The sequence below is a fragment of the Canis lupus genome, chromosome 3 (assembly GCF_011100685.1).
Source record: "Canis lupus familiaris isolate Mischka breed German Shepherd chromosome 3, alternate assembly UU_Cfam_GSD_1.0, whole genome shotgun sequence".
NCBI lineage: Eukaryota > Metazoa > Chordata > Mammalia > Carnivora > Canidae > Canis > Canis lupus.
In genome coordinates, this window is record NC_049224.1 from 27,891,362 (window position 1) to 27,911,806 (window position 20,445).

The 20,445-nt window shown below is 45.3% G+C and overlaps 2 protein-coding genes across 6 annotated transcripts in view; one reads left to right on the plus strand and one right to left on the minus strand.

Annotated features, from left to right (window-relative positions):
- Positions 1–1,595: 1,595 nt before the first annotated feature.
- BHMT2 (betaine--homocysteine S-methyltransferase 2) lies at positions 1,596–16,742 on the minus strand. 3 transcript variants are annotated; one of them, XM_038532481.1, is made up of 8 exons: positions 16,580–16,742; positions 11,996–12,128; positions 9,604–9,695; positions 8,031–8,222; positions 6,034–6,181; positions 5,413–5,595; positions 4,958–5,186; positions 1,596–2,777 (listed from the first exon to the last, which is right to left on the minus strand). In XM_038532481.1, exons 3-8 carry the CDS (start codon positions 9,679–9,681, stop codon positions 2,696–2,698), a joined length of 912 nt encoding a protein of 303 aa, XP_038388409.1. In that variant the 5' UTR covers positions 9,682–9,695; positions 11,996–12,128; positions 16,580–16,742; the 3' UTR covers positions 1,596–2,695. The 3 variants fall into 3 exon arrangements, with proteins under 3 accessions (XP_038388409.1, XP_038388407.1, XP_038388408.1); XM_038532479.1 differs by lacking the exon at positions 16,580–16,742 and adding an exon at positions 15,740–15,841; XM_038532480.1 differs by lacking the exon at positions 16,580–16,742 and adding an exon at positions 15,480–15,512.
- The window catches only part of DMGDH (dimethylglycine dehydrogenase), a 65,883-nt gene continuing 60,318 nt past the window's right edge, over positions 14,881–20,445 (plus strand). For 2 of the 3 annotated variants that reach the window (XM_038532476.1, XM_038532478.1), the window contains exons 1-2: positions 15,991–16,111; positions 17,253–17,427. In XM_038532476.1, coding sequence (XP_038388404.1) covers positions 16,011–16,111; positions 17,253–17,427 — 276 coding nt within the window. In that variant the 5' untranslated portion in view covers positions 15,991–16,010. Of the gene's footprint in view, positions 15,000–15,990; positions 16,112–17,252; positions 17,428–20,445 lie in introns of those variants that run through there. The other variant, XM_038532477.1, reaches the window with a different exon arrangement.

The window sequence follows — 20,445 nt, forward strand, 5'->3', positions numbered from 1 at the left end:
AAAACAAGACACATAAGAGTGGGGGACTGAGTATACTTTCATGACTTTCTTTTGGGGCATGATTATTACATTGGAGTTGGGATTGCATGGCATGAAATACTTTTCCTATTACATTTTTATTATTATCCAAAATGTGATACAATCACCATATAAATTTTGGAGTCTTTCAATGCAGGAAATCTATCTTTTGAAAACTTCTTTGGTTACCTGTTTGTCTCTTAAAATGCTATCAACTTCCCTCTCATCAACATCCTGTTCCACATGTTGCACTTACTAATGAAGCCTGTGTGTTTCACAAATATAGGAAGACTTTTGTGTTATTAATAATGCTGAGAACACAAGTCATCAGAGCAAGGCAGTACACAGTGATATTATGAAATACACTTCCTGAACACAATTTTCAGGAGCTGCACATGCTTTCATCAAGTGGGTGTAACCTATGTTACTGCTCAGGCCAATCATGATGCCACATCAGATCTTCTTCAAAATCATTTTTCCTTATTACTTTCCTTATTCACATCTTTAAATCCATGTCACTCCTGTGACTAGGAAATTCTGAAGAATATATATATATATATATATATATATATATATATATATATATATATTTTGATATGTAAATTACAGTTATTAATCTGAAAAGCAGATGAATGACTTCACTCTCTCAAAGAGTCTAAATGAACTGCTCTTAGCAGATATGGTCCTCAGGTAACTTTCATTTTTTATGGACTGAGGGACCTAGGTGAGCACTTCTTTACCATCTACCATATATAATTCATGTTTACTTGCTATATCACTTCTAGATTCTATGATGTGAAATAAGATGAAGGTTTTAGTTTGTACTGGTATAGACCCAAAGCTAGCTCCCCTTCTTGGATTGTAGCCTCTTAGTTCTTGCTCTGCTCCCAATGCCATGCACTGCCCTTTTCACATAAACATCATCTATCAAGCATGCTGTTGTGCAAGAAACCACTCCTGGAGTGCAGGGTTCTGAGCTAGGTACTAAACTTAAGCTGGAGTGTGGCCAGAGGTGAGTCACCACAAGGATAAGGGGATTGGGAACCAAGTCACTTAATTATATTACAGTACATAATGTTCAGTGAAGGCCTACTATATGCCAGACACTCTTCCTAAGTATCTTTTTATTACACCTAATCCTCATAATAATCCAATGAGGATGGTTCTATTGTTATCCTCATTTAACAGATGAGGAAATTAAGATTGAAAAGTTAATTGTCCAATATGATGGTGCTAGTATGGTAAGGCACATCTTAAAAGTCTATGCCTTTGGTTGGGGGAAATGAGGAAGAGTCAGTATAGGGAAACATGATACCTACCTTTAAATTTTTGAAGAGCTATCATATGGAAGAAACCATAAACTTTTTCTATGGATGCCCAGAGACTAATATGTGGACAAACAGGCAAACCCTCATTCTTTAATCCCTGAAAGGGACAAATGAGTGTGGATGGATGGATGGATGGATGGATGGAGTGTGAGAATGAGAGAGAAGCAAGAGCCTGGAACCTAATAAATAGTAAATGTTTGTTATTATTTTCCCAAGAATGTTCATGATATTTTAAATATCCAAACACGATAACAGGTAAATCATTTTTAATTTTACCAATTGTCACAAATTGATACATTGTTTTGGGAAAAAAAAGAGATACTGGCACATGGCAAATACCACAAACAGTCAAGAACATATTAGATCAAGATAGATTAGAACTCTGACTTTTAAAAAGATCTTCTACAACTTGATCTATTTTTATTTAACAATCAAAAATAAGTGTTTCATTGAGCATCTATTACCAGGCCCAGCACAGTGCTAAATACTTTGAGGAAAAATATGAGAACATTATATTGTCCTTGTCCTTAAGTAGTTTACAATCTAGCTGTTTGTGACTTTTTAACATTTATTTTTTATTGGGGGTGAAGGGACAAAGGGAGAGGGAGAGAGAAAATGCCAAGCAGGCTCCATCCAGTGTGGACACAGGGCTCGATCTCACAACTCTGAGATCAGGACCTGAGTGGAAATCAAGATGTTTAACAGACTGAGCCACCCACGTGCTCCTCATAAGACATACATTTAAAAAATTCTAGGACCTAATCTTTTTTTTTTTTTTTAAAGACCTAACACCTTTAAGTAAAATCATCTTTGAAAGTAATCACTTTGGAAAGTTATAAACTTATTTCAATGACCCTGCTATTGCTCAAAAACATTTTTTGCATCTCTTCCTTTGGGATTGCCCTTGGAGTCATTATACAAATCACATAAGAAAAGCAGACTCATTGCTCTTCCTTCTTCTGCAAGCACCCAGTTTAGTTGCCTGAATTAATCATTAGATTTGGTGTTCAGCGACTTCTGGTTATTTTAAAATCTCAGATTCACCCTAAAAGACAAATTTTGCTATTCTCAATGACCTTCAAAAGAATGTACCACAGCATTACTGGACAGTAAGCAGCTGGAGGACCAGGGGCCTTTCTCCTTATCTTTGCAGCATCCAGCTGGGTGCTTGTCTACCACAAGAGTGCAAGGTGCTGGCTTGAACTGAAGGGCCAGCAGCACCTTAGCTGTGCAGCTAGAGATAGCAGGGCGGGCTGAGGGGAAAGGCGAGGAAGAGTTCCAGACGGGGCTGGGGCTCGAGGGGGGATTTCTTTCTGTTCTGTTCTTTCGGTGTTTTCTTTCACTACTCCTTAGGCATCCGGCTGTGATAGTGAAGGACAAAAAGGTCTGCCCGAAGCTGGTAGCAGATTTTCCCAATACTCCCTTCTGGCCCTGGGTTTGAAAAAAAAATAATTAGTTTCAAAATGCATACCTATTTTATAAATCCAATATGTTTTATATATATTTGCATGTATGTGCATGTGTATACATATTTGCCAAATACACAGAGGTGTGGTGGACAATCAGGCTAAAGTAGAACTTCAGTTTCAACATACAGACTGAAAAACTATGTCCATTAATGCCTTTCTCACATTTCCGTCAAAAACAAGCATTGGGTGTCATCCCACCTTTCAGATAAAAACCATGTGTTTGAAATCTGGAGGTATTTAAAATTACCAGGAAGGACAGTCAGAACTCCCAAATAGGGGATATTTGGAGTGACCTGCTGAAAAAGACAGGATCCGAAAGGGAAGTAGCAGGCAGAGGAGACTGTGATGCCCATGGCATGAGAAGCACAGACAAAAAGTTCCCAGTGGCAGCCTGGAGGGAACCATGGCAGCACCCGTGACAATGTGCCAGGCCCAGAAAATGCGCTTTTCCTACTAGGCTGTCAGCCAAGGACAGACAGCTTACTCCCCTTTCCATCCTCTCTTCTCTCCCTTTGAATTGGAAGAGGTCAGAAATGCTGGTTAGCAAGATGGGAAGGGAGGGTTGCAAGCATAAGACCGAGAAATAGAAGGATCAGCTTGGCCTTCCCTAGTTTCCTGCCTATTAAAGACAATTGCTGGAAAACCAGAGAAAAATGTAAGATTCATGGGTTCCAGTTTTGATTTTATATGGAACTGAACGTTTCTTTTTTCTTTTTTTTTTTTCTTTAAGCAGGCTCCATGCCCAGTGTGGAGCCCAATGTAGGACTTGAACTCACAATCCTGAGATTAAGACATGATCTAAGACCAAAAGTCAGATGCTTAACTGACTGAGCCACCCAGGTACCCCTGGAACTGAACACAATTAATTACTGAATTAAAATTGGGTTTGCTAAGTAAGGTGGTCATGGAGCTTTCTATGGCCTAAGACTATCCAACAAAGTCCTGAGGCATGTGAATATTTTCAAATACGGAGAGAGGAAACACTGTGCCCATGAGCAGGCTTAAAGAAACAGAGGGAGACAAAAATAAAGTTGTATTCTGACGACTATATTTCATGAATCCTGTTTGTTTAATATGACAAATTTATTTCATGAATCCTGTTTAATATGTTTGTAAATGTTATTTATTAGCTTTACATTTTTATAATAAATTTACAGACTAAGCTTGAAAGACTTAGTTATAATTTCAGAGCAGAACACAATGGTTATACACCTTGATGATGAAAAAGTAATGGTCTAAGTTAAGAAGCCAAGAGGTGGGATCCCTGGGTGGCGCAGCGGTTTAGCGCCTGCCTTTGGCCCAGGGCACGATCCTGGAGACCCGGGATTGAATCCCACGTCGGGCTCCCGGTGCATGGAGCCTGTTTCTCCCTCTGCCTATGTCTCTGCCTCTCTCTCTGTGTGTGACTATCATAAATAAATAAAAATTAAAAAAAAAAAGAAGCCAAGAGGTAGGTGAGGGAGGAAGATTAGAGGGGAGCAAAAAGTTCATTCTTATTTTACAGAATGGAAGTAAGAGATAATATATGTTGGCAAATTGAATATAAGTTAAAAAAAGAAAAAATAAAAAAAATAAGAGATACTGCTTTACATCAATGAATGGTTAAATGGAAAATTCAAACTTAAAAGATAATCAACAGAAGAAATAAAAATGTAATAAATCAAAATTGGGAAAAATGGAGCTGGGAGAGAAGGGAAATATTACATGGTTTAAATGCCTCTGCTTTTGTAAAGGGTTACCAGTAATTACAGCTTAAAATTGATAAACCAGAAATGAGGTATAAGAAGAACACAAATGGCCAACCGGTCATTACCTTTGGGAATGGGACTGGTGTCAGGAGGGGGGAAACTTAAAGTTTTAATTTTATATACTCGAGGGATGCCTGGGTGGCTCAGTGGTTGAGCATCTGCCTTCGGCTCAGGTTCATCCCAGGGTCCTGGGATCAAGTCCCGCATCGGGCTCCCTGCATGGAGCCTGCTTCTCCCTCTGCCTCTGTGTCATTTTAAATGAATAAAATCTTTTAAAATAATAATAATTTTATATACTCGGATACTTTTTGAATTTTTATTGCATGCATAGTATTTCTAACAATAAATAAAATGAGATTAGACAAAAATAGTATGTTAATAAAAAAATTCCTACCTGGCTCTAATCCAGGGTTTGGTGTGCATATTAAGGCCACTTCCCCAGCTGCCATGTTTTTCTGAAGCTGGAGGCAAAAACCCCCTTTCTGGGGCCAGCTCCTCAGCAATAGCCCTGATGTGATAGGGCTCAAATCCACAGCACCCGCCAATGTACCGGACCCCCAGGTTGTAGGCCTCTCTGGCGTATTTTTGAATATCCCATCTGGTTGCAACTCGGGGTTCTAGCCCTGCAACACAATAATAACAGCGTTTCTATTACTGTCCCTATATTCAAATCATAGGTGCTGTGGTGGGCAAATGATGAACTTTAGGTGATGCTCATTTCTCATTAGCATTGAATGTTTTTTGTCTTACATAGTCTCTTTCTGTAAGACGGGATCATAACCATTCATGATAGCCATTTCCATGTTGTCACCATAAGAAAACACAACCTCTAATATGCCCTAAGCTTACCAAAGGGATATTCTGGGAGATCCACAACCCCGCCTTTGCCACAGTCAGGGGTATGGAACCCCAGGGACTGCACTATCAGGTGTGCCTGCAACCCTGCAGCCTGTAGGCCCTCCTTCATGAGCTTCATTGTCTTCAAGCTGGTGCTCGGCCCAAATCGGCAGTTCACACCCACGATTGCAGCCCCTGTGCAAAGAAATACAGAACTTTTGTATTTTACTTATTTTATTTTTAAATTTTTTAAAAAGTTAACTTTTTTTTTTTTTAAGATTTTATTTATCCATGAGACATGCAGAGAGAGGCAGAGACACAGGCAGAGGGAGAAGCAGGCTCCCTATGGGGAGCCAGATGTGGGACTCGATTCCAGGACCCCAGGATTGCACCCTGAGCCAAAGGCAGAAGTTCAACCACTGAGCCACCCAGGCATCCTTTATTTTTTAATAGTTGGAAATTGCCTTAGAGATTAGGATTAGGCAATCCTTCTCCACCTCCCAAGTTTTACAAATAGGGAAACCAATTCCAGTTCTTCTTTTATTTCTGAACTGCTCTTGCAAGATTAAGGAACCTTTGTTAAATTTCATAAACGACAGCTGAACCGCTTATCCCATTATGGGTCCAAATTACCTGCCTTCACCAGCTTAACGGCACATTCTCCAGGTTTCACACCACACATGTCTCCGTCTGGGCCTATGCACATGGTAACTGCCACAGGCTTACCCGATTCTTTTAAGACTTCCACAGCCCATACAGCTTCTTCTGCATGCTCAAAATACTAAGAGAAATCTCACTTTTTCTATTGGTCCAAACATAAAGCAGATTTTGAAAGGTGGAATGCAAATGTTGCAAAACAGTTATAAAAATGACCAAGTATATATAGTAAAACTTGCTGAGGAATAGGTCTTTAGCAGACTAAAGAATACTTTTCTGAGTTAACATTTCAATTCCTTTAAGAATAATATATAGATTTTCATTCAGAGATCATCAATTCAGCAAGATGATGAGTGTTACAAAAACAAAAAAAAAAAAACAAAAAAAGAAACAAAAACAAAAATGAAACCCACAAAGGCTTTTAACGTAATTGAGTATTTAAAAATCATCATGATTTTGAAGGAATGAAAGTTGTAATAATAAATTTTATTTTGTTTTATTTTAAAGATTTATTTATTTATTTGAGAAAGAGTATGTGAGTGGGGAGAGGGGGAGCGGGAGAGAGAGAATTCCAAGCAGACTCCACATTGAGCACAGAGCCCTGACTCGGGGCTCGACCCCATGATCCATGAGATCATGACTTGAGCCGAAACCAAGAGTCCAATGCTTAACCAACTGAGCCACTGAGGCACCAATGCTAACAGATTTTAGACCCTTCTTTTATAGAACTGGGGTAATCTCTGAAAAACAATGACTAGTTTATTATGCTTTATACTTCAAAGCGCTTTTTATTCACTTCTCATTAGATGTTCATAAGCGCTCCATGCAGTAGGGAGAAATATGATGATTTCCCCCAATGAGACCACTAGGCACAGAGCAAGGAGGAATAGCTACTGAGTTTCTTTGTTGAGGGTGGACATGACACCCCGTTTGGTAAACCCAGGTCATTTGCAGGGGTCTTCCCAGGAACCCCCTTAAGGGCCACAATTGAAAAGCTGACCTTAAGTAAGCAAGGAAAGGCCAGCTAAAGTCTCCCTGTGTTCTTCCTCCTTGACTTAGATTCTGTAGGAATGGCAGAGAGGGTCCACAGAGAGGTTCTTAAAAAAACAAACTTGTGTTCCCACCCATCCGGAGAATCCACTGGGTGGAGTTGTGTCCATCCCTGCAGATGATTGTTGCCAGGTGTGTCTTACAGGCTTTGGTGTTCTTGAGCCTCGGGAAGGTTGACAAAGCAAGCTTTTTGGTGGATTCAGAGAGTGCCAGGGGAACAGCAGCTGGGAGGTGGCTGTCCTTGCTAGGGGCAGAGACTTGGCCTGAGAGCTTGACTCCAGGTGGTAGCAAAGGTGGAACATAGGGGATGAGGGCTTTTTAATTTTTGGAATTGGAAGAAAGAGAATGTTCTGGGCCTTCATGTCCAGTCAATGACCAATTCTCATTGATTCTTTTTTCAAAATGTCACTCACATTCTATAGCTTGAGTGGAAACAGGCAGATGGGAGTGAGCAAAGAATGGACAGAGGAGGGCAAGGAAACTACTTGGCACCGAGTGTTATTAGTGGGGCCTACACGAGTCCGAGCAGCCACCTGGCTCCTAAGCTTTGCTCTCTCGCAGCCTCTGGCCCTCGCCCAGTGACTTCCTGCCCTGCCCCTCCACAGGAGAGGTTCCTCCAGGAAGCACTGTCCCCTTTCCACCCAACATTGCAGGGCTCCCTGCTGAGTCAGCTGCTACAACCACCCAGAAGAAAACCAAGGCCACGGTCAGGCCTGTCCTGGGTCTGCCCTTTGGCTTCACTAGAACCTAGGTACAAGTGAGAGGATGTTTGCCTTGACTGCAGTGTGTGTGCACAAACCTTTGACCCTGTACCCTGAGGAAATGAAGGCACAAAGCAACCCAATGCCCCTGTGAAACCTGAAGACCATGCAGTGGGATTTGTCAGAAGAGAGCAAATCCTTTCCCTAAGATCCTAGGCTTACCTCTGCAATCAAGAAGTCCACATTTTTCCTTATGAAAACCTCTAGCTGGAGTTGAAAGAGTTTTTTAACTCTAGCTTCATCCTTGTGGTGTCTGTACACTGATGTCTGGGAGATCCCTCCTGCCACCAAAGCATCACCTTTGCCAGCCACCTCCCTGGCAAGGTCACAGGCAGCAGCATTCACATCTTCCCACTGAGGTTAGAGAGCAAGGGTTCAGATGGCGAGCCCGGCATTGTAGAGGTAAAATGTAAGATACCGAAGGGGGCAATAAGCAAGTAGGATGAGTTCAAGTCATGGTTTAAACTGCAATTTGAGGAGGGATAGGGGAACCGGGTGATGGGCATTCAGGAAGGCACAGGATGCAATGAGCACTGCGTGCTATATGCAACTGATGAATCATGAAATTTTACCTCTGAAACTAATAATATACTGTATCTTAATTGATTGAATCTAAATCAAAATGAAATTTTAAAAATCTGAGAGGACCAGAAGAGTTGGGTACTTTCTCCTCTACTACCAGTGAGCTTCTAATTCCATTACTGTACTCACCACACAGGATTTTTTTTTTTTTTTTTTTATAGAATAGCCTTTTTTTTTTTTAATTTTTATTTATTTATGATAGTCACAGAGAGAGAGAGAGAGAGGCAGAGACATAGGCAGAGGGAAAAGCAGGCTCCATGCACCGGAAGCCTGATGTGGGATTCGATCCCGGGTCTCCAGGATCGCGCCCTGGGCCAAAGGCAGGCGCCAAACCGCTGCGCCACCCAGGGATCCCACCACACAGGATTTTTGTAAATGTTTGTTTGTTTGCCTCCCTCACTTGACCGTGAGCCTCTTCAGAATAGGGTCTTTGGCTTTCTTTCATCTTTGTTTCGAGCATAGATTGGACTATTACTGGTACTCAAAAAATGTTGGTTGGTGGCATGCATAAATGCGCATGAATGTTTACAACTTCTAACACTTTACCTGTACAGGCTATCTCACAGTCCTTCCACATTCTTCCTCTTATTTACTATTCTCAACAAGCCTATGCATTTAAGCATAAATTATCTGCATTTTGCAGAGAGAAACCCAGTGCTCCACGCAGTCAAGTGTCTTGCACAAAATCACACATCCTACAGGTGGCATCAAACCTAATTCTTTTCATTCCTAGGCCAGTGCTGTGTTCCCAAGGACCACCCTGTCTCCAGATGGGAAAGTCAGAAGAGAAGAAGGTAGAAGAAGGTGAAATAAGGGGCATCTAGAAAGTGTTCTTTCTCTACAAAAAAGTAGCACAGAAGGATGACCATGTCCTTCCAATGGCCTATTCCTTCCTAATCCTATCTCCCCACCTCCCCGACCCCAGCTGAAGAGCAGAAAAAAGCTCATTTACATGGTACATATTCATTTACATAATAATTAATTTCCTAATAGACATCTTATGTAGAGTTTTTAATAAACTATAGGAACACATCAGGTCAGTTTCATAACCTGCAGTCAAGAGGTTAGTTTTATCATAAATCCCTAACACTCACCCCACCCTAAGATCCTCCCTCCCTGCCTCCACCTCCACCCCAACCAAAATTACAGTTACCTTGCTTCCCATATTGTCCTCACTGGCGGAAAAGGTGAAAGTCTGCATGACATTTGATCCTGCTCTCAAAAATTCCATGTGAAGTTGACGAACTACAAAGTAATTTTAAAAATTAAGATTAAAAAGATAAAAATCATAAGAGCTCTCATTTGTAGCAAAACATCTCTTTCAAGCACTAGTACTTGTAAAAAATTGCAGATAAAGGTCAGTAGAGTTCAAGGACAGGACATGGGAGAGTCAATGCTAAATTGAGGCTGTTTGGAGCGACCTCATATTGTCCTGTCAATGGGCCTCAATGGTCTTGTCAGTCTTCGGCAGACATTAAGGCCTGGTTGGCCAATTGCTCCTTGGTCTTTTGGTCTAGAGAGGGTTTATTTGTTTGCCTGTGTTGTGGAAGACGTAGTTGCTCCACTTACAGTCAAGAAATCCTTACACGAGGAAATTCTCATAGTGGACCAGGTGTGTGTGAGTGGTGCCCCCACCAAGTTCATTCAACAGCAGGCGGCTTGGGAGACACAGCCAGGGAGCTTCCGTTGGCCTATCAGGACACCCTTCCCTTCTCTCTCTTCATCTCTCCCCAACCCCAATCCTCATCCTTGCTATTTCAACACTTTCTGGCTTAGCAAAAAGATCTTCTAAAATTAAGAATAAGTTGGGACACCTGGGTAGCTCAGCGGTTGAGCGTCTGCCTTCGGCTCAGGGCATGATCCTGGGATCCAGGATCGAGTCCCACATCAGGCTCCTTGCATGGAGCCTGCTACTCCCTCTGCCTGTGTCTCTGTCTCTCTCTCATTGTCTCTCATGAATAAATAAATAAAATCTTTTTAAAAAATTAAGAATAAGTTCTCCATGGGCCAGATGAAAACTTTGAGCTAAGTGCCAGAGAAACAAAACTTGGTCTTACCATATAACTCTGCGTATCCAATGAAACAATAAAACTGTCCAGTGGGTACAGTATGATGTGTTGGGCTTTTCATGCAGGTTAACTCACAAGTTCTAACAACTAGCCCATGTCATCCTGTCCTGTGACATGAGTCAAGAATCTGATCCTGGGTGGCTCAGTCGGTTGAGTGACTGGCTCTTGGTTTTGGCTCAGGTCATTATCTCAGGGTCATAATATTGGGCCCTGCATTGGGGGTACTTGTCCTTCTCTGTCTACTCCTGCCCCACTCACACACTCATTCTCAAAAATAAATAAATCTTTAAAAAAAAAAAGACACTGATCATTGGGAAAGTCAAATGACTTGTCAGTGGAAGAATCAAGACAGCATCCCAGGTTTCTTGGACACATGGTGCATAGATGAATACCATCAGAGCAAACCAAAATCCCATTCCCGGCTTCTATTCATTTCATTCATTTGCTTTATTTTCCACTTTAATTTAGGAGATTGCCCTCAAAAAAAAAAAAAAAAGAGTAAAAATAGAGTTAAAGTTCCAGTTTTTTTTTTTTAATTTTTATTTATTTATGATAGTCACACACAGAGAGAGAGAGGCAGAGACATAGGCAGAGGGAGAAGCAGGCTCCATGCACCAGGAGCCCGACATGGGATTCGATCCCGGGTCTCCAGGATCACGCCCTGGGCCAAAGGCAGGCGCCAAACCGCTGCGCCACCCAGGGATCCCTAAAGTTCCAGTTTGATGTTCCTTGCCAATCCCATCATAGTTGCTACCTCCAACTTTTATTGTTTTTTTTCTAGCTCAGGGGATGAGGCAAAACTGCGTTGATTTCTTCACACCCCTCTCCCCCAACAAAGCCCAAATGTCTACTGTCTATGCTCTGTTAATTTGGTGGTTACTATTAATCATCTTTACCAAACACATGGACACAGTATAATATGTAAATTAGTCAGGAAGATTAATGTGAAGCAATAACAGTTTTACTATGTTAAGGAAACTCTTGAATATCCACAGGGTGAATATTCATGGAACAAATATTAAGTTGCATGTTTTATTTTTTATTTTTAAAAATTTTTTTATTTATTATTTATGATAGTCACACAGAGAGAGAGAGAGAGAGAGAGAGGCAGAGACACAGGCAGAGGGAGAAGCAGGCCCCATGCACCGGGAGCCTGACGTGGGATTCGATCCCGGGTCTCCAGGATCGCGCTCTGGGCCAAAGGCAGGCGCCAAACTGCTGCGCCACCCAGGGGTCCCAAGTTGCATGTTTTAGCACCCCCTGTATATGAAGTGTGGAGGTGGGTGGTTGGGCACGGAGAGGCCATTTTCCTACATATGCTTCAGGCCATGCACTGTCACTGTCTCTACATCTTGGTGACTCTGGCAAGTGAAACAGTCCTTGGACAACACTCAAAATTATTTCTTAATCTTCCTTCAGTCAAATTTAAGCAAATTGTCACCCAGATAAACACTCTTGGGAGACGCCGGCACTGACCTGCATCGGGATGGTCTACTATGGCCTCTGGAGTCCAGAGCCCAGCCTTCACGTAGCCCCTCTTCTCCAGAGTTATGAGAAAGCTGCCGTCTCCAACCACAACCTCTCCACTATCCAGACGTTCCAAAATACCCTGAAGAAGAAAAAGAAAAAAAATCACCTATAATACCTCTTTTTTTCCTAAAAGCAGTCTCCAATTTTAGGAAAGGTGGTACCATGTTCTTATTGCTCCAGTTCTGTTAAAATCCTCAGTCTAATATTTCAGAAAGATTGAAAATTTTTATATTTCTTGGACATTCCAGTTATTTTTGTGCATAGTGCTGTATTTTTTCCTCAAATAACATTTAATCTGAGTCAAATTATAGTGAAAGTGCTAATTCCATGATAGTTATTTTGGTTTTTCAACATGTCAGTGGCAGATGCTGATAGTAGCCTAATTAATATGTGTTTCCTCTCCTTTTCTTTGTTCATGTATTTCATTTGGGGAGACAATGTCCCCTACTTAAAAAAAATCCTTGGGCTCCCTTGCGGCTAGGAGTGGCTATACATATGACATGGTGCTGGCCAATGAGGCATAGGTGGAACTCAGTTAAAGATTTCTGGAAAAGTTTTGCTTTCCTGATATAGATGGGCACTCCCTTCCATCTAGGCATTTTTGTCCTCCTTCTATCTGTAATGTCACCGTAAGTCCTGGAGGTATAGCAGTCATCTCTCAGCCATGCCATTGAAAGTCACACACTAAGGCTGGTGGAGCCAACTAACAGCTGGTATAACTTGCAGCTGGGTGTATTTATTTATTTATTTATGATTTTATTTATTTATTTGACAGAGAGAGCGCACGCACAAGCAGCAGGAGTGGCAGGCAGAAAGAGAGGGAGAAGCAGGCTCCCCAAGGAGCAGGGAGCCCAATGCGGGGCTCCACCCCAGGACCCTGGGATCATGACTTGAGCCAAAGGCAGAAGCTTAACCAACTGAGCCACCTGGGCACCCCTGGCGGGGTCTTATAATGACAACTTAGGCAGCTGCAGTAGCCATGGATTGCAAAACCTCATTTTAGGGCAAAAATAGCCCTTTTGTGTGTGTGTAAACCGCTACACACAATCCTAAGGGACACAAAGTTTCATAACTATGCCCTGCATTTTCCAGCATGTTTACATACAGGTTTTCATTTGGTATTCTGGACAGCTCCGTAAGTTTGGCAGGCCAGACAGTTTTTATTCTCATTTTATAAATGAGGAAAGTGATGTTGAGAGAGGCTAAGTGGTTTGTACGAGACCACAGAGCTAAGTAAGTAAAAAAGCAGACTTTAGATCGTCTAAATTCTTAATCTAGTCCCTTTGTAGTCCCACTTCTATATGCGGCCCACCTATACTTGAATAAGTAAATTTGGATGTTACAGAATTGTGTCTCCCCTCCCCCTCCAATCTCTCACAGGGTTATGCCAAGGGTAACTACTTAACACTTCTTAGAAATGTCCTCCCTCTTACTTTTCCTCACAGCCACAGGCCATGCACTGCCCCCTCCCCCTCCATTACTGAAAAGGCTTCCAAGCCACTCCAGCCCCCTCTGTTGTATCTTCCCTGGCTGCAGAGCAAGGCCTTGTCTGACCTACTCTGGGATTACTTCCACCTCTGTGTTCTGCCTAAGGTCAAACACCCTCCATTCCTGCCTCTACCTCTCTCAGGTATCTGGTTACTTCCCGGTCTCCTCCGGTTGGCTTTAAAATGCTTGAGGCTCAGGTGACAAATCTTATTTGCCTCTATCCCTACCATCTCAGCACCTAACAAAGAGCAGGCCCTTAATAAACTGTGCCAAGAGTTAGCAGACAGATAAGACTTTTGAAAATGTCACTGGTCTCATATAGCTACACGTTTGGTCCTGAGGAGGGGAAAAAAAATAGTCTTTAACAGAACATCAGTTAGGGTTTTAAGAAATTATAGCGCTTATTTCAATTGTATCTTCATGATAACAAGTAAAGACATTTTGATCTGTTACCTAGATGTTTATCCAAAAGTATAAAATGTGCCAGTTTTCTAAACAGCCATTTGCAAACTAACTACATTATCAAGATTTGAATAAGCAGCACTGTAAATTAATCTGCAGTACATTTATATTTTCATTCCATCCTCCCTTCAGTGTGGCAGTGAATCTGCCTGGGATCTGGTCGTGAGCTCTGAGAGCCAGTTGTGCTTCCTTTTTGCAGATCTCAGTATCTAGACTTCAGGTCTGGCTTCAGGGCACCTCTGTTCGCACCTGGAGCAGGTCACCTTTTCCCTCTGGCCAGAGATCTCTTCTGCCTGAAACTGCCACCAGGACTGGGCTTGTGGATTAAGGAAGCTCTAGGAGGTGCCCCCTAAGGCAATTAAATGAATTCTTATAATGTACCTCTTAGCTGACAGGAGAGGTGAGAGTAGCTGTTTCCCACTAACTTTTTAACTCAGAGGTACACACTGACATGGATTATCATAGGATAATCTTGGTGTTGCAAGAGCAGAGGCTGGGAAGAAATTGGACAGGGACAGCATATTTTAAAAACCTTTTTAAAAAACAAACTAAAGGTGAGTATTACAGAAAGTTTACCCAAAGAAATCAGCACGTCTTTATCTTTTTATGAAGATCATTTTCTTCCATGCCCATATTTTTATAAGCAGAAAGACGTATCCAAAGATTTTTTTAATGTTAAACCCATATTCCACGTCCTATGTAATTACCATAATTATTTCCCTCCTTACACGTATAAAGTATATAAATATTTTTACATAATCAGTGTGTGACAGGGTGTAACTCCTTTTGTAACTTTGCCAAAGCAGTTTGCTTGTTCCCGTACTTGGCTTCTCCGTTGGCTGCCTAATAACGTATTAAGTGGGTGCACCTTTATTTAGGGAGCCCATCATCCGCGGCATCTTGGTCGGTCCTAAGTTTTTAGCGTAAGTAGATCAGTGGTGCACATTTGCACGTCCCTGCAGCTTCTCCCTCCGCGCTCCCTCTGAACTTCCAGGCGCACGTGAGTTGCTTTGGGGGATCCCGGAGATGTCCTGCGTTCAGCTCATACCTTTCCTAATTTCGTCACCCTTTCTCCATCACATACCCAGGGGAGAAGGGGGGGGGGGCAAAGCTGGCAGTCGGTGGGCAGATGGGGAAAGAGGCCTAGAGAAGGAGCCCGGGAGACCTGAGTGGTGGGGGGAGGCCGAGCCCCCGCACCGACCCTGCGCCCCCTCCCCGCGGCCTCCCCTCCCCACCCCTCCTCGGCAGCCTCACGTCTGGGAGTGTCTGCACCGACACTGGTTTCAGGCCAGCCCGACACCTGCAGGGAAGGTGGGACCCGAGTTGAGGCGAAGGCCTGACGGTGTAGGTGGGCTGAGGGTAGAACATGTGAGCCTGGCCCCCGAATCTGAAGCTAGACCCCAAATCTCCGCTTCACCCTGGACCAGCAAGTCGCCCGCCTGAGCTAGTCGCCTGCCTCTCTGGGCCTCAGTTTCCTCACCTGGAGAACGGGCATCATTGTGAAAGCGGGATAATGTGCGTCCGCCGTCCGCGCTCTGTAACGGGCCCCCCAGTCCCCCAACCCTGCGCCGAGGCCGCGGTCACCCCGGCCCCCGCGGGCGCCTAAACCGCGGCGCAGGGCCCTGCGGGTGCCGGCCGCCGCCCCGGGCCCCGCCGAGGGCCGAGGTGGGACTCGAACCCCTGGCACCGGAGCCCCGCGGCCAGGGAGGCTGAATACGTCGCGGGCGCCCAGAAACTCACCTTTTTGGCCCCGGGGCCTCCGACGGGTGCCATGGCGCGGCGACCTGTGGGGCCCGGCCTGCGAGCGCGCCGGCCCCGAGCCCGCCCCGAGCCCGGGGGAGCGCCCCCCCGCGGACGCCCGCCCGCCGCAGCAGGTGCCCGGGACGGCAGGCGCACGGGGCTGCAGGTGCACGGGGCAGGTGCACGGGGCGGCAGGTGCACGGGGCAGGCGCACGGGGCTGCAGGTGCACGGGGCGGCAGGTGCACGGGGCAGGTGCCCGCCGGCCTCGTCATGCTCCGTCCGGGCGCGCAGCGGCTGCGGGGCCTCCGGCTGCTGAGCCTCCCCCCGCGGGGCTCCCCGGGCTGCGCGCGCTCCGCCTGGGGCCGCCGAGGGTGAGTGGGGCCGGGGTGCGGGGTGCGGCGGGGCCGGGGGTCCGGAGAAGGGGCGGGGGGCGGCGGCCCGGGGAGCGGAGGTAGGGACGGGGGTCCGGGGGGTCCGGAGAGGGGGCGGGGTGCGGCGGGCGGGGTGCGGGGCGGCTGCGGGGCGGGGGCGCCGTGGCCTGGGAGGGGCGATGGACTTGCGCGGGATCTCCGCACGCTCCCCCCACGTGCACGCAGGTCCGGGGGCGCCGGGTCGCGGGGTCCCAGCGCGAAGCCGCCCCTCGCGTCCTTCCCCGCAGTCGCCTGTTCATAGGGTCTTGTGTGTTTTGCGGAGACCGCGTGTGTGTGTGTGTGTGTTCCTGGGTATTCCTCTCTGCCTTCCTTACACCTTGCTTCTTACAGTGTGTCCGGGAGAAGCTCAGGATCCAGCAAGGGAGAAGGTCATGCCAATAAGTATATTAAACCCCGAGCAACACTTACAAAATTAGAGAAGAACGTTCGCCGTGAGACAGTTGAGGGAGGGAGTACGCTTTGCTCCAGCTGACTCTCTTCAGCCTGGGAAACGTTGCAGGGAGGAGGTGACCCAAGGTTTATAGAAGCCAAACTTCATGATGATTGTGGCTTTTCATGGAATGAAATGATTGTCAGTGTGTTCTTTAGGTAGACTGGGAAAAGTTATTCTCTATATCGTTTGGAAATTAAAAAAAAAAGTCATGTTCAATTCTTTAGTTTTTTAACTTCTTTTTTTTTAAAGATTGTATTTATTATTCATGATAGACGTAGAGAGGCGGAGACACAGGCAGAGGGAGAAGCAGGCTCCATGCAGGGAGCACGTCGTGACTCGATCCTGGGTCTCCAGGATCCCACCCTGGGCCAAAGGCAGCTGCTCAACCGCTGATCCCCCAATTCTTTAGTTTTCTTAGTTATCTACAATGGAACAGAATTACATGGAAGGGGCTCAAAGGCCTCCCCTTGCCTCCTGGAACCAGGGTGCAACAGTCAGGGTTTCTACGCTCCATATGATTAAAGCAGCACTATGCCGACCTCACAGCTACTGTTAAGATATTAGAGAAACTAGGAGAAACCCATTATTCAGAAAAGCTATAGCTACCACAGCCAAGTAAAATTACCATTTAAAATAATTGTCTTCCAGAGAGGAAAACCCACCCGCATCTGCGGAAACCAGATGGAAAGACAGAGCAGAAACCGTGGTCATTGGAGGCGGCTGCGTTGGAGTGAGTCTGGCTTATCACCTGGCCAAAGCTGGGATGAAAGATGTGGTCCTCCTGGAAAAATCAGAGCTCACTGCTGGATCTACGTGGCACGCAGTAAGAAAAGCACCTCAAAACCGTGATACGCTCTGATCTGTGCACCAGTGCAGCTACATCTCCCCACTTCGAGCCCTTTCGAGGGAGTTTCCTTTCAGTAATGTTGGAAAGTGCAATTACAGTTTAGTTGCTGTACTTCCAGGATGGGATCTACATTTCTAATGTCTCCTCTGTCTTGGACATGTGGCTTCTGGATTCAACCCCGGCTCTGCCATTTTCTGGCCATCCGGCTTGTGGCCACGTACTGAAGTCCCATTCCTGCTGTGCAGATAGGGAGTATTAACAGCACCTACCTAATAGGGTTGTGGCGAAGGTTGAGTTAATACGTGTAAAGTTATTAAACATGATAAATGTTGAGCAAATGTCAGCTTTTGTGTGGAAGGATACTGGCCGGCTGATCTCAAACACAGAGACCTTTGCCTAAACTCTCCTCACCTAGGTTTCAAGATCCTTTGGTTTTTATTTATGATTTTAATTCTGCACTATGAGTCAACAGCGTGGCTTCCTGAGGCTGAGAACTGTGAGGGCCGAGAACATGTGCCAGTGCTTTCGGGTTGTGGTGAATAGACACACAACCGAGTCAGCTGGCTGTATTTAATAATACGCATAATTGTTCCAGTGCTACACGATAATTGGGCTGACATGGACAGTTGCTCAGGTGAATGAAGTGATGACACTCCTCTCGTACCTGTTTGCTGTACCAATTTTCCTGAAGTCAGCTGAGGATGAATGAGGAAGCTCTTGTGACCGTCGGTACCCTTTTGTTTTGGAGAAAGAGTTGGGCAGGGTTAGCCACTACTCATTATCCCTTTCGGTCATTAGTTTTCCTCTGCCCAGACAAGAGGGAACCCTGCCTTTCGGGAACTTCTGAATCTAGGACTCACTCTAGATTGGGGGGTTGTCAAGCACTGAAAGGGCTGCCCCACTCCAGCTGACATTCAGGGAGAGTGCAGCCCAGACCTAAGCCCAGCTGGCCCCAGTATCCTGGGCCTCCCCCACTGGCTGGATGGAAGCTCCTAGAAAAGTCACACCAAACCCGGCTCCTCTCCCCTGCCTGCTTTCCCTTCAGTCCCCTTGTCCCTCGGTCTGAGCAGGAGGTGCGGGCCCCTGGTCTTCCCAGAGTGTAATTTCAGAGCCTTTACAGGCACACTGTCTCTTGTTTCCTCACTTGTCCTTCGGCTGGCTTCCTTCTGTCTGGAGACAGGAGTCTGAGAAGCCACCAACACTCCTGGCTCTTCTCCCCTCCCCAAACTAGGCTTCCTTTCCAGGGAGGCTTCACATCATCACACAAAAGGAAGTCTGCATTTCTCCCGTAGCTCTCCTGTAACTTCTCCTTCAGGAACATTTACTTGCCCTTCCACGAATATTCACTGAGAGCCTATATTGGGTCAGGCTGAGAGCTGGGGACACAGCAGTTACCAAAACTCTGTGTCTGGGGATCCCCGGGTGGCTCAGCGGTTTGGCACCGCGTTCAGCCCAGGCCCTGATCCTGGAGACCCCGGATCAAGTCCCATGTCAGGCTCCCTGCAGGGAGCCTGCTTCTCCCTCTGCCTGTGTCTCTGCCTCTCTCTCTCTCTCTTTCATGAATAAATAAATAAAATCTTAAAAAAAAAACAAAAAACAAAAAAAACCTCTGTGCCTGCCCTCACAGAGCTACATCTGGTGCTGCAGGCAGAGACCACACAAGCAGTGCTTGAGAGTCATCAACGCCACGAAGAAGAGTAAAGTGGGGCAAAGGGGTGAAGAATGGTGGGGCAGAGGAGGCAGGAGGCTACTTGGGGAGGTGACACCTCAGCAGAGACCACAAAGAAGTGAGCGTGGGTGGGCTAAGGCCATCTGGGTGAGGGGGCCACAAAGGCAGCGGGAGATTTAGGGCAGTGGAGATATCCTGAGAGAGAGGCTTACACCCTTCTAATACTTTTGGATTGTTAAGGAGGGCATACATTTCAGCATTTTATTTACAGATTTGCTCATTTATTTTTTTAAAAGATTTTATTTATTTATTCATGAGAAAGGCAGAAACATAGGCAGAGGGAGAAGCAGGCTCCATGCAGGGAGCCCGATGTGGGACTCGATCCCAGGATCCCAGGATCACACCCTGAGCCGAAGGCAGAGGCTCAACCACTGAGCCACCCAGATACCCTCACTTATATTTGATTGATTTGATGTGGCCTACATTTTAGAATAGATTACGGGATTCCCTGCGTTATTACTTCTTAGACACCCCATGAATGAAAAAAACAAAAGAGCAACATACTCTTAACCTAGTTTTTTTCAGGAAAAGTTGCCAGAGTTCTTAAGATGATAGCTTCTTGTTTAAATGTTAACCGTACAAAAATAATTTTCCCTTAACTGGAGAGTTACCAGAGCGAGTGGGAAAGGCACTCTGCTTTGCGCATGAGGTATGATGCTATATGGTTTATAAAATGACATTTAGGCAGTGTGAGTTCAAGAGGGACTCTGGCATCAGGAGCCAGGTTATTTGAACCCCTGGGAATAAAGGATAAAGAAAGAGAGTGCTAGGAAGTGGACCCTAGGACCTTTCGCAAGTCAGGGAGGCCTCCCTCTGAGGAGCAACATGAAGAAACTCCACATATTAGGAGTTCTTAACATGGAGAAGTATTGGGAGCAGATATGAGAATGTGGAGGGCTGGGGAGCCAGCTAAGGGGCAGACCACAAAAAATCTAGGCAGTCTCCCTGAAGTAAAACATGTGCTCAAGGTTAAACATATCTGTAAAGTGCAGGAATCAAGCACTTTTTTTTTTTTAAGATTTTATTTATTTATTCATGAAAGACCCAGAGAGAGGCAGAGACACAGGCAGAGGGAGAAGCTGGCTCCACGCAGGGAGCCCGACGTGGGACTCGATCCCAGGACCCCAGGCTCCCGCCCTGGGCTGAAGGCAGATACTCAACCACTGAGCCACCCAGGTGTCCCGGGAATCAAGTACTTAAGGAGGAAGGCACAGCTTGCAAAGTGAATATTAAAAATGGAGTCACAAATCCAAAAATCCTGAGGT